This window comes from Cygnus atratus, chromosome 1 (genome assembly GCF_013377495.2).
Source record: "Cygnus atratus isolate AKBS03 ecotype Queensland, Australia chromosome 1, CAtr_DNAZoo_HiC_assembly, whole genome shotgun sequence".
Lineage (NCBI taxonomy): Eukaryota > Metazoa > Chordata > Aves > Anseriformes > Anatidae > Cygnus > Cygnus atratus.
Genome location: NC_066362.1, coordinates 67,331,497 through 67,345,396, shown reverse-complemented (window position 1 = coordinate 67,345,396; position 13,900 = coordinate 67,331,497). Strand labels below are relative to the sequence as shown.

The window sequence follows — 13,900 nt, the reverse complement described above, 5'->3', positions numbered from 1 at the left end:
TGGGATCACAACTCAGTGTGTTATGCTGCCCTGTCTCTGAACATGTCTTGTTGCAAGGATGAGGCAGCTGAAAAACACTGTGCTGTTGGTGAGGCACACTGACTGATATTTTAAAGGAATACCTTGATCATTTATAATCAACAGAGGGGCTGGGATATTTAGAAAGAGCTGGGTACTAAGCCCTAAAAGCCTTAGTAAGTCTGTTGTGTAGCAGTTTAACAAGTACATTCTGCCTGCACAGTTTCATCCCCAGTGAGAAACGCAAAATACATTGCTTCTTGTCTTAAACTGCTTCACAGAAATACTGTATGCTGCTGTCATATCTTCTTCAGAAATAGCTATGTTTAAAATGTTCAGCAAAGTAAGCCTGGGTGCCTATACATCGTCTGTTAGGCACTTCTGGGTGCAGTGCCTCATTCCATTGTTTCTTTGGCATAAACTTTCTCCTGCTGCCATCAGAACACTGTCATAGGTTAAGATGAGTCTTGCAAAAACCTTAGATTCTCAAGTCCGTTTTAGCTGGGTTTTAAATTTAGCTGTAAGTCATGAAATTGTATGCAGAAGTGCTTCTATCCTATGATCAGCTTCCAAAGGAACATTAATGTTGCTTTTAATTGTCTGTCTGTCTTCAGTTTCTACGTAACCATTTTCATACTCTACTGGCGTAAAGATTAGTACTGGTATTTGAAGTCTAAGCCTTCCTGTGTGAGCAGTCAGTAGAGTTTGTTTTAAAATACTTTGATTATATACAGATCATATCTACTCTTTTGTCTGTCATTACTAAGTGTGCTTTTTTCCTGTAATAGAAGAAAACTCACTTGATTCTTTTAAGTTATTTATAAAGTGGGTATGCAGGCATATATTAAAATTGATTCAACTTGAGTGAGTGTATCCAGATCTTTAAAATAAAAAGTGAAGTTAGAGTTATGCCTGGATTAAATTAAATAACTTTATGAGTTGTCTTGCATGTCTGACATGTTGAAGAAGTTGTCAAAAATTAATGACAGAGGAACTAGTTGAAATGATGTCTGTGAAGTACTGTTTAATTTCTAGACCTTTAATGGAATCTGAAGAATGTTCCAAATTGATGGTGAGCAAAAATAGTTCATATGCTACATCTTTACTGTGATCTGCATAAAACAAGCAACTAGCCTGTCTGTAGGGTATCTCAGTCAGATGCAAGCCCTTCGCGTTTGCCATCAATGTGCTAACTGGCAGTTCTGGAGGAGATTGAGGATGTTCCAGGTCAGGGTGGTGGTGGAGGAATGTTGGCAGGCTGTTTCTGGGCTGCTGCTGCTGCTGCTTCTGAATTCAGCTTGCCAATTGACGCAGGTTTTCAATCCTCAGTAAAGCTAATTAAATACTGAGGATTCAATTCTAGCCATGATACGTGGAAGATGTTGGAATTTGCCTTCAAATGTAACCAGTACTGTAGTGAGGAAATGACAGGGGATGACAAATAGTGAGTTACAAAAATTGTTTGACTTAAAATGACATTACAGACTGAACAACCTCGCCTACAGCATATTGGTGGGATCTGTCATAAACAAAGGCACTTCGATTCAGGAATTATTTGTATTGCTCTTTCATGACAATTTGAATACTGACATTGCCTAGTGATAGGGAGAGTTACAGGTTTTTTCTTCATTGTTTGTACCATTCACCAGCACTTGACCACCTTTGTTCTGGACCGAAAAGAGGCGATGATTACAGTAGATGATGGAATAAGGAAGTTGAAATTGCTGGATGCCAAAGGCAAAGTGTGGACTCAAGATATGATTCTTCAAGTGGATGACAAAGCTGTCAGTTTGGTGGACTTAGAATCAAAGGTAAGATCTGTGAGTGGCAGTCTCATTTTCAGAGAGAGAGAGAAGGGAAAAATGATGTATGTAAGGTTTGGTATTTTAATTAGCTTATTATCACTTTCCCTTTTTAACTCATGTAGCTTTTTTTTTTCTTTCTTTCTTTCTTTTTTTTTTTCCCCTCTCTTTCGGCAGAATGAACTGGAGAATTTTCCTTTAAGCACAATTCAGCATTGCCAAGCTGTGATGAATGCATGCAATTACAATTCAATTCTTGCATTAGTATGTAAAGAACCAACTCAAAACAAGCCAGATTTGCATCTTTTCCAATGTGATGAGATTAAGGTAAGGTGGTAATGGAGATTTGCTGTGACTTATTTGAATGGGGGAAATTTCATGAATTAGAAAGTACAATGGATGAAATTAAATAAATGGATTCATAGTAAATAATTCTGTTCTTTTATTCTTATAAGTATGTTTCAAGTTTAATGAATTTATGATTTGAGCACTACTTTATGTTAGTAAATGCGGCATGGTATGTCTTGTAAGAGGTGTGAGTTACGTATGTAAGCTGAATCTTTAGAGCATGTGCAAATATGTTGTTACTGTAAATATTGATTCTTGGGCTCTGTAGCTGTTCATTTAGGTTTGCAAATGAGTAAAGCTTTGGAATGTGTATATGTTTTGTGTTCACACTTCTGAAGAAAGTGGTCTAAAATAGTTTGAGTTATCTCAAATATATTTTATAATCTGGAAAGAACTCATTCTGAGTCTTACCTAATCTTTCCCCTTTTTCTGCTCTTTTTGTGTATTTAATTAACCTCCTCTATGTTTCCACATCTCTGCATCTCTGTCCTGCAGGAGAGATAGTAAAATGGAAGATACTACTTGCAAGAGGGGAAAGTAGTATAGCAAGATTACAATTTTTTTTCAAGCTTTTAGAGTAAATATTTTAATGCATTCAGCAATACTTCTTTATTTCCAGGACTATAAATTTTGATGTGTTAGTTACTCTAAATAATTGGCATTTCTTTTAATTCTAGTCAATAATTTCTTGGTTTCATTTTTCCCTTTTTTTTTTTTTTAATTCCTTCTTAGTAATATATATCATTACCTTTAAACAGCAGATTGGTAATCACATTGTACAACCGTTTGGAAATTGCTACTGTGCTAGTGGTTTGAAGAAGACCAAGTAATTGTGTTAATTCTAATTTCACAGAATTTGTTGTTTCAGTGGGAATTGGGATTCTGTGAGAAGTTCAGTTTGTAGTTTGCTAAATAGTGCAGGGCTCCTCTTTAAGGTCTGTTTGGACACAGCCTCCCAAGGTGTAGAGGTGGTCGCTTTTCTTCAGATTTTCATCTTTTGAAGTTGTTCCAGTGTGTACCAATAAAAACACAGAGCATATAAGCATGACTTGAAGTCTGGGATCCCCCTTTACTTCTGGGATATTATTTGAGTCTGTGACTTTACCCTAGGTTCTATTCCTTTCCCATAAGACTTGGCTGTTCTTGAGATATTGCCTTTTTACTGCTTTTGATCAGAAGTTACCATGAACCTCAGGAACCTCTGCAACAATAATTTATTCAAAAACATAAAATTATATTTTGGCCATTGAATATTCTCTAAAAAAATGTTAAATAATAAATATCAATAGTATGATTAATGAAATTCTTCTGTTATCCCCTCAAGTTTTTTTCCTATTCATTCTTTAACATTAATAGATCTTGGGTACAGTTCATTGTAGTCCGAGAAGTCTGTTAATCCCTTTAGTTACTAAATTCAAGGAAGTTTTCTGGTCCTGGCAGAAGTTACATACTCCTCTCAAGAAGTTTCTTCTCCTTCATAAGGGGACCAAGATAGAGGTGGGCCTTGTAGAGTAAGCCATACATGAACAGACTGGGGCTTTGACAGCCTGTATAGGAAATTAATTGGTCAGCTGAAGACATGTAATGGAGCATCCTAAATCCTATGAGAAGCCGTGACCTATTTAATGCAAGATCTATTAAAATGATGCCTTAGACATGTATCAGAATTTCACTTGTGAGCCACTGGTGGAGGTAGGTACCTACAGATTAGGAAATGTTCTGAAAAATTCATCTTTTACTAAACCAAAGAGAAACTGGAGGCTATTGTTACTTTTTAAAGGAGACTGTAACGCTACCAGTTATTTTCCTAATCCTTATGCTGCTGCTATCTATAGTAGTTTTGGTTATGTCTTTCACTAACGTGCTTGACAAAAACAAAAATGATGTACGTGGAGGAGGATAAAATAACTTATGCAATAATTGTTGGCTTGGGATAATTACAGCTGTTCAGACAAATTTGGTAGCTAGATGAAACACTCATCTGATGATAATGTTTGAGAATGGAACAGTTACAAAAATACCAACTCCCAGACAATTGTATTGTGTGTTTCTTTGTTCCATTAGCATAAAATAATTTATCCCAGATTTATTTATTTATTTGTAAGTGGGATATGATAAGGGATTCTCTAATCTAAGGATACCTTAAAAAAGTGTATGATGAGATAATTATTTCATATGTCTCGTTAGTCTAGCTGAATATTGATGATTTCTGCTTCTGTCTCTTCAGGCTAGCTTTATTCATGAAGATATAGAAAGTGCAATCAGTGACAGCAAAAGTGGGAAACAAAAGAAGAGACTTGAAACACTGAGGTAAAAACCTAACTTCTTAGCAATATATAGAATCACCAGCTCCCCAAGTCTATCTACTGTTTCATGTTCTTTTTTTGCTAGTTGATAATATACTTCCAAAATCACATGTAGAGGCCTTGATTTAATACTTATGTCATGCTATTTCAATTTATAGCATGACTCTTAACTTTCACAATTCCACCTTAGTGATTGGAACATCTGACATAAATGCAGGTTGCCAGAGAATAACATTCTATGTCTCAGTTCTGCAGTTGGGTCAAATATACAGGTTATGAAGATGGTGAAGGGTCTAGAGGACAAGATATATGAGGAGTGGCTGCAGTCACTTTGTTCAGGCTACAGAAGAGAAGGCTGAGGGGATGCCTCATGGCGGCATGCAGCTTCCTCACGAGGGGAGCAGAGGTGCAGGCGCTGAGCTCTGCTCTCTAGGGACAGCGACAGAACCCAAAGGAACAGCATGGAGCTTGGACTGGGGAGGGTCAGGCTGGGTGTTAGGAAAAAGTTCTGCACTGAGAGGGTGGTCAGGCACTGGGACAGGCTCCCCAGGGCAGTGGTCACGGCACTGAGCCTGGCAGAGCTCAAGAAGCATTTGGACAACGCTGTCAGACATAGGGTCTGGTTTTTGGGTGGTCTTGTGTGGGGGCAAGGAGTTGGACTTCATGATCCTTGTGGGTCCCTTCCAACTCAGAATGTTATTTCCCATGTGACTAGGTGATAGAGGTTTTGTTTTACTGATGAATATTTTGCTAACCCCACCATGAAGTGCGTTTCCTATTGCGTTTAATATATTTACACACCATGGTCTTGAGTACTGCTAACTTGGTAAGCCCATAGTGTGTTCAACAGCAGAATAGGTCCTTAAACAGCCTCCTAGTCTTCTCTGATGAAGCACTAAAAAATAGAATGTTTTTTGCTTCAAGTGTCACTTGTGGGCTTCCTTCTCTTCCTGTAGGATGATATCCAATGCTGACAGCACCATCCCTCCACCCCCGCGGGCACCTGCCCCTGTGCCACCAGGGACCATCACCCAGGTGGACGTGAGAAGCCGTGTGGCAGCATGGTCTGCATGGGCTACTGAGCAGGGGGAGTGTGAGTATTTCTGCACAGCGCAGTGATAAACAGTTGTTCTGGGCAGTAGGTTTTTATGATCCTTGGTAATAACAAAAAAATAATTTGCAAAGAACACTTTTATGAAGATTACAGTAATTGAATGCAAATAGAGAAATGGTTGTACTAGGTCACCCCTCTGTCCTTGCTGAGAGCAGACAGGATTATTCTCCCAGTCCAGTTTGAAACACCCCAAGCCACTGTTGCTTGATCTATGGAAGAACTGGCTGTCATAATCTGACTCGTCATTTACTTATCATTTTCCTGAATTTCTGTTCAGAAACTTATTTACTTGTGTTTAGTTACGTGGTTGTATAGGCTATGAATTTTAACTTGGGCTTTTATGTGAACATAGTAACGCACACATTAATCAGTACTGTCATAACTCTAGTAAATTAATGATGCCCTATATAGTAATAGGGAAATCATAGGCCAGATATTTCAGATAATTAAAAAAATATAATCACTTGGATTAAAATCTGACTGGAGATCAACATTATTTATTTATGTGTTAATGACTAAAGTAGTTCATGTTTTTAAAGCCTTAACCAAGGAATGCTGTAGAATTTCTGATATATTTTTTTCTTTAATCTCTAATGGCAATGTTTTTATTTTGATCAGATTCCTTTGAAAAAAAAAATCTTTAGAAACAATAAAGCTCCTTCTGTAAAACAGACTAATAGTGGAGTAATCTTGGTTAAGGTGAGGGCTGCTTTTTGTTTTGTTTTGATTTGGTTTTTTGTTTTTTAATAATAGATACTAAAATTTTATAACTAAAGTCATTAACCATGACATCTTTATTATTTTTGGTTTATTAAGCTATATCACTCAACAAAGCAAACCAACTATGTAAAGAAAACAAAAATGTTCAGAAAAACATGTAATGTTAAGAATGTTTTCACCTACTAATATGCAGCATAACACCTACCTTGAGTAATGGCTAGTTTGTTCGTTTGACTTCTCAATTGAAAAAAAAAGGTTTCATTAGTTTATCAAGTGCTCTGTCAGTGATTTGAGTTCCTGTAGCTCCCTCTATTCCACTCATGTGGATCTTTTCTAAAATGTATTTACTAAAATCCTTCCTGTTAACAAAAGCAATATAATATTTAGTTACTCAATATACAATGTACAGTATAATATTTACTTATAATATTTAGATTTGGCAAGATCAGGTATTACAGTAGAAGTTCATCAGGTTGTATGGAGTCCTTGTAAAGTGAATGGTACAGTTTTGTGCTTCTTTTTCTTACAGTAGAATGGTTTCAAGCATAAGCTATTTAGGAAGTATTGCTCTTTAATTCTGCGTATATGGATGGCTTATTATCCTTTTCCCTTTTCCACAGTTGAAAAACATAGACAATACCATGACCATGAAGAAACAGCAGAGATGATAGCAGCCAGGATTGACAGAGATGTTGTAAGTGTTATTGCTACTACAAGAGATATTGCTTAATGTCTGTGAAATTTTGCAGCCCTACTTCTTGGGAAGACTTTTTCCACATGGGAAATTCAGTTCTAGAGGAAAGCATTCTGGACACCCTATGCTTGTGCAGTAGACCTCTAAATGAATAGACAATTGTTCTTTTTTATTAGTAATTTTTCCTTAAAATAGATGGATGGATGGATGGATGGATGGATGTTAAGTTTTCTGAAAAGCTAGAAATATAAATAGTAATTTTGTGAAGACTAAATTCAGAGACTATGTAATTGTAAACTTTAATTCTACCAATTTAGTGGGACTTAGGCATGTGCAGTATCTAGAACATAACCATATAGTAATTTCTGAAGACAGATGTACCATGCACATGCATAAACTAATCTTTTCTGGCCACATAGCAACAATATAGGACAGGTCCTCTGATGTATGCAATATCAAATATCTCCTTGTTTGTTAGTTGTAACGTTCTACTCTTCTACTCTGATGCTGCCCTCAGCAACATCAGGGGGTCTTGAGGGAAGCATGTTGGGGCCTGCTGAATTGCTTCCCAGGGGTTCCTTCTTTTTCCTCCACTTGCTCTATGGAAACAATTCTTCATAAAGCACTACGTCTATAAAACCACATTCTGACATTCAACAAATAGTTTAATACTTTGTGCTAAAGGAGATTATGAAGTTATACAGTTTAGGAAAATGCTGTCCTACACAAATAATTAGATTTTTTTTCATGTGCTGTGAGAGAAAATGTAGTGTGTGAGTTGTGTAATTCCAATCTGAATTTAATAATATTGATGTTTATATTTTAAAAAATTCTACTTGCCCTGAGTTTTGGAAAACAAAACAAAACAAAAACACTAAAATACTTGACAGGTATGTGAAGTTAAGAACACAATGAATCAAAATATGCAGTTTTCTAGCATCAACTTTGTACAGAAGAAGCTGCTGGTCTCTAAGAGTATAGTTCTTTTAATTTCTTGAATATTACTGCTACAGTTTCAATAGAGTAACTGTAATTTTTCTCATGTAGCAAATTCTGAACCATATTTTGGATGACATTGAATATTTTGTTACCAAACTTCAAAAAGCTGCTGAAGCATTTGCTGAACTTTCAAAGAGGAAGAAAACTAAGAAAAGTAAAAAGAAAGGACCTGGAGGTAGGAGCTCTTACTGCACACAATTCTGTTTCTCTAAGGATCACCAAAGTAGATAGCAAATATGGCTGTTGTTGTTGTTTTTTTTTTTTTTTTTTTTTTTTTTCTGGAAGGTAGTAATTTTCTTTCACTTTAAGCACAAAAAACATCCACGCAGTATACTAGTATACTCATAGAGAAAAATCTGTTAAAAACATTTGCTTGAAATCAGTGGAGAGTGACTGATTAGAGATGCGACTGCAGGATATGCTCACTGTAGTGGTTCTATATTTGCAGCATTTTGTATGTTGATAAATCTATTAAGTGTGTCTTTACATGTTTATTATATCTTTATTATTTATAGAAATTGTGTGAAATATGAATGGATGTACAAAAATCTCAATTTATTTGTTCAACAGAGGGAGTTCTGACTCTCCGTTCAAAACCGCCACCTCCAGATGAGTTTGTTGACTGCTTCCAAAAGTTCAAGCATGGCTTCAATCTTCTGGTAACTACTACTGTAGAGAGGCATGCTATAACAGTTTTTTGCTGGTATAGTTAATGTTAAATATAACATGATCTCTGTCATGCCCTGTTGCTACCAATTCATTTGAGTGCCTGTTTTACTGTATTGCTTTTCCATTGTTTTATTCCACTAATATGAAATGAAGAACTAAAATTCTTGTGAAAGATAAAGAGAAGAAAAAATAAGTAACACAATGAATTTTCTTTTAGTTATTTTTAAGTTGTGTTTCCTTGGATGTTGCTGCTTTTCCAGGAGGTGTGATTGCTTTATTGACTCCTCTGAGGGGGCTGCAGAAGGTCGTCTCTTCCTTGGGAATGCAGTAGTCAGGTGTTGTCTTCTAACTTTCCTGGTGCCTTGTCTATATAGAGAAACCTGGTGGAGCTTAAATGCCCTCCCTGCTGCTGTAAGCTGTTGAAAGGTGGTCACACCATATGGGTAATTGTGAGCCTGGATCTTTGTTGTCTTGGTCTCCACTACTCTTTAAAAAGGAGCAGACCCAAAATGGCTTTTGGGATGCTGCTCCTCAAAGGCTCTGTGCAGTGACAAGATGAAAATATTTCTTTCTCTTTCAGCATTGTTGTGTTTCTTCTTTTCATGGCTCTTTGAAACCTTTTACTTGTGAAATTCAAGTTTAAATCATAAAAGGATTTCTATGAAAGTCTGTTGGGGTCACAGCTTTCTTGCATGCTTGCCAGCATCACCAGCTATGGCCTTAATTTAGTTTTATTCAGTTATGTCCATCAGACTCTCTGTACTTGTTGCTATCATTACACAGGACCTTTCTGGCCTCAGAACACTCCAGCTGGCAAATTGCTGTCTTGTTGGAAGTTCTCAACAAGCGGAGGTGCTAACTCAAAAGCCTTCTCCTTGACATCTCCTCTTCTGCAAGTGCTATTAATGGAAGGCAGCAAGTAGGACACCTTCAGTGCATTTACTTCCACATACTGACTGTCCCTTCCAATTGCTGGGGAAGCTATGCCAAAAAGAAAGTTTGTTCTCACATTCATTGAGTCAAATCTTCGTTTTTCTTCCTCTTGGGGAATTAATTTTGATTGCAGGGCCGTGGGTGATATTTAGAAAAGTAAAGAATATATTAAAAACCTCTATATCAAATACTGTGATTCTGACCTCAGAGGATTGCTGCTGGGGGGTAAGGGAAGGGGGAGAAAGGGAGAGGCAGGAGATATCTTAGAACATGCTGATCTTTCTCCGTAATAGTGTTTGTAATGTTAATTTTTTTCATCATAACTTAATACTGCATTTAAATTAGTTTTCACTGAGGAAAACCCGTGTATCTAAATCTTTATTTTCTGTTCAGGAGTAGAAGCCGTTCTTGTTTTGGTGCTGAGAGCATCTAGGACCTGGTTTCTAATGCTCTTTTGTGAAGATCTGTGCCATACCAGTGTGTTGCTTCAGTGTCTTTGCAGAAGCCACAAAAACTTGAAATTTCCTTTCTTAGGCATTTATGTCAGACATGGAGAATTGTATAAAGTGAAGAATCTAGTTTAAAAATAAAAGAATTAGCTAGAAGAATAAGATCTCTGCCAGTAGAATTGAGACTGTTTTAAAATGCCATGCTGGAAACTGCTAGAAAGTGCTTACCATTTGTCAAAAAAACAAACAAACAAACAAACAAAAAAAACACTTTAGAAAGACCAGAAGAAAGTTGTTGTGTCTGAAGGACAATGTATAGGAAGTTATTAGCACTAAAAACACATCCTCCTTGTTTCTTAATTTGGAGGCACACTCTAGGGGGCTAGATGTAAAAATAGAATGAAGCTAGCCAAAAGTAGTTTGAGGAACAGACAGCAAGATGCAATAAGAATTACTAGAGTTTTTCAAAACACATTCTGGCATGTTTGCTACTTCTGGAGTCTGCAGGGCTGATGGGTCATCACTAAATAAAAGGAATCCTCCAAGAAGTTGTAGCAGAGAAAATATGTAGTTTTTTTAATGCATATATTTACTTGGAAAAACTTGATAATGGACAATATGTTCATGAAAACCATTGTTTATGGGAAACACGAGAGAGTATCTGTTTCATGTTGATGAACTGGTAATGGGTTAAAAAACAGAAAATCAAAATGGCAAGTAACAGATAGATGGATAGAAACTTTGTTGAATGAGTACCATTCATCCATCTCTTCCAAAAACTTATGGATAAATCAGCAAACCACGCACAGTGGTGTGCAACCTCTCAGACTGGCTTTCTTCCTGAGGAAGAGAAATGTTAAGGTAATGTTTATAATTTTTAAAGTAATTTCAGGGCTCTGAGGGACTAAGACAACCAAGTACCCATGAGGTACCCCCCATGGGGTATGATAGACAGATATATTTAAAATTATCCCTGTATATTATTAAATAATATACCTGTAGACAGGTATATTAAAATTGGAGAAGAAGCAAACATACATATTGCAAAGCAAAATGATGCCTACAAATCACTCAGTTTTTTATTTTGTTTCTAACAAGGTCACATACCCTGAAGTTTGTAAAGAAACTGAGCTGCTTTGAGTTCAAATAGAGCTTCCTAGACTCTTGCTTGGCAAAATAGAAAACAATTTATAAGAATGAAATGCTCATTCTCAAAGTGCAGTAAATTCAGCAGTGAAGTCCCATGCACAACTATGCAGAGGCCTTTGCTGTCCAGCATATTCACAGGTTTTCTGGCAAATGGGGAGTGAAGTGACAAGATTTGATGAGGCTACTAAGCTATTCTGGATAGTAAAATTAGACTAATCCTCGGTATGGAAATGTAGAAACACCTCATGATAGCAAATGCTGAATTTACAGATGAAATTCAGTGTTGACAGGTAAGATACAAATGGGAAAAACCTCATATATAGAACAAGTCAGAAAAAAAATGCAGATGTAATACATATTTCTGTGAAAGTAGCATCCATGTTCAATGTTGACGAACCAAGTGAATGCTAAGAGATGTCAGAAAAGACAAAAATGAACAAATAAAGAGCATCAATATGCCACTATGTTCACTGCCTTTATTTTGTTCCCAGTACAGTGAAATTGAAGAAGGTACAGGGAGGACAAGAATGCTGTAAGGGATGATTATTTAGGCTTTTATTTAGTTTAGAGAAAAAAAAAAAAAGGAGAATGTAATAAATATATAAATGGTTATGAACATCACTGGAAAAAGGGAGGAGAGAAGGATTGCTCAGTTTTCTTTGGAAAAGAACTACAGGGTATGAATGAAACCAAGAGCTGGCACATTTACAAAGGAGATGCTTTTTTACAAAACATATAATTCAGGTGCCAAACTTCTTATTTGCATAGTACATGCTAAGATTTACATGGATTTAAAAACAATTGAATGGATTTATTCACAAGAAGGACCCGTCAGTGGCTATTAATATAAAACACTAGCCTTTTGTACTTCTAGTTTCTGAGAAAAGTACTGGTGGATACAAAATATCTTGGGGAAAATTTCTTATGCTTTTGCCTTTTTCTCACATTCTTCCCTTAACATTTGCTCTTAGCTGATGTTGGAGACAAAGCATTGGGCTTGGATGGACCTGTGGTCTCACTTCAGATGGTCATTCTTACGTGAAGTATTTATTGTCATAAAAGTTAACTGTTTCTTACAATTTATCATTTTCCCTTTCCCTCAGGCCAAATTGAAGTTCCATATCCAGAATCCTAGTGCAGCTGAACTGGTTCATTTTCTCTTTACCCCACTACATATGGTAAGCTTTTATAATTTTTTCAGTGTTTTCCTTCAGAACTCTTGTATCTGTATGCTCAATAACCTTTTCAAAGATAACGAGATTAAGATGTTGTGTCCCTGGACAGTAACTAAGGAGAAATACGTCTATTTGAGGATGAGGGTCACTTTAGAAAACACGTTATATCATTTTCTGCACATATATCCATCTATTAAATATATTTATTTAAAATATTTTTAGATTTTTGTGTTACAGTTTGAAATTATAATTTTTAATTAACAATTTAAAAATGTGATAATTGTTATAATGCAGGAGGTGAGTTGAATGCACAGCCATATGCCTTAATGGAAGTATGTGTGGTTTTGATCAGTACATTAAAATAACATTGCAAAAGTGGGTCTAAATATAAAATAGTAGGTGACCAGAACAGCAGTTACTTTGCAATAAGTGGTTTTACTTCATCCATAAGGACATTAGGACACATGTTAGCTCCTCAGAAATTATTTGTTTGTTTGAGTAGTAAATGTATCCTAGCAGCACTGCAGATACATATTCAATGTAACTTCCTTACTTATGATGTGTATGTTCTTTGTGTTATTTTAATACTTGTTTTTAGGTGGTGCAGACAACAGGAGGTCCAGAGCTTGCTAGTACAGTACTAAGTCCCCTTCTTACAAAAGATACTATAGACTTCCTGCAATACACTGTCACCAGTGAGGAAGGACAATTATGGATGTCATTGGGTGACACATGGACCAAAGCCAGGTGAGAAAAAGCTCGTTTATTGACACGATCTTAATCATATGGTCCACCCCCAACAAACTTGATACTAATTTGGTGGTATTTGGACTCCTTACAACTATTCTTTAAAGTTTTTGGAAAGGAACCCTTTAGCCTCAGTGGGATTTGGGAATGGTTTGAATTTAGGGGTCACATGGAGGGAGAAAATGCAGACAAAAATTTTTGTTTCCTCCATAGAATATATAGGAGAAGAGACATAATTACATAACCTTATATCATTATTTTTTTTCTGAACTGTCCTTTGCATGCTTGCAACTGCTTTACACCCTTATTTTTCCAACCCAATCATTTGGAATTGATTAAAAATCAGTTTGAAGAAATTGCTATAAAAAGTGAAAAATATGGAAAAAGAGGATACAGATTTCTATTTTCAATTTCCAATAATGATTACAAGCTAAAAATTTTGATGTCTTTACTTCTTTAAAAGCATCATAATGATATAGAGAAAATGCTTCAAACTTTTAAAGAGTGTTTATTGGCTGGATCATGTTATGTTTACATACCTTACATGTCATGTTTAATGGATTCACTAGTATGGTTAGGTTTCACTAAAATTTAGTTATGTATTTGTTTTTTTTGAGATGAGTATATGGTTTGAAATTACTTAGTAAAATACACACAAAAAAATCTTAAATTGACAAAATGTGTTTTAACTCTGTAATCTTTGGTAGATAAGTACATGTAACAATGATTAAGCATGCAATCACTTCAACTGGAAAGACACCTTGTCTTTTGAATTTA

General features: G+C 35.9%; 1 protein-coding gene across 15 annotated transcripts in view; it reads left to right on the top strand.

The window, feature by feature from the left end:
* EPS8 (epidermal growth factor receptor pathway substrate 8) overlaps positions 1-13,900 on the top strand; it is a 134,652-nt gene that overhangs the window by 88,322 nt on the left and 32,430 nt on the right. For all 15 annotated transcript variants that reach the window (XR_007709361.1, XR_007709360.1, XR_007709359.1 and 12 more), the window contains 9 exons: positions 1,668-1,829; positions 1,998-2,147; positions 4,396-4,478; positions 5,431-5,567; positions 6,929-7,002; positions 8,050-8,176; positions 8,572-8,660; positions 12,305-12,379; positions 12,975-13,123. Coding sequence is in view for 12 of the 15 variants with exons in the window: in XM_035550825.2 (XP_035406718.1) it covers positions 1,668-1,829; positions 1,998-2,147; positions 4,396-4,478; positions 5,431-5,567; positions 6,929-7,002; positions 8,050-8,176; positions 8,572-8,660; positions 12,305-12,379; positions 12,975-13,123 (1,046 nt within the window). In the remaining 3 variants the exon portion in view is untranslated. The remainder of the gene's footprint in view (positions 1-1,667; positions 1,830-1,997; positions 2,148-4,395; positions 4,479-5,430; positions 5,568-6,928; positions 7,003-8,049; positions 8,177-8,571; positions 8,661-12,304; positions 12,380-12,974; positions 13,124-13,900) is intronic.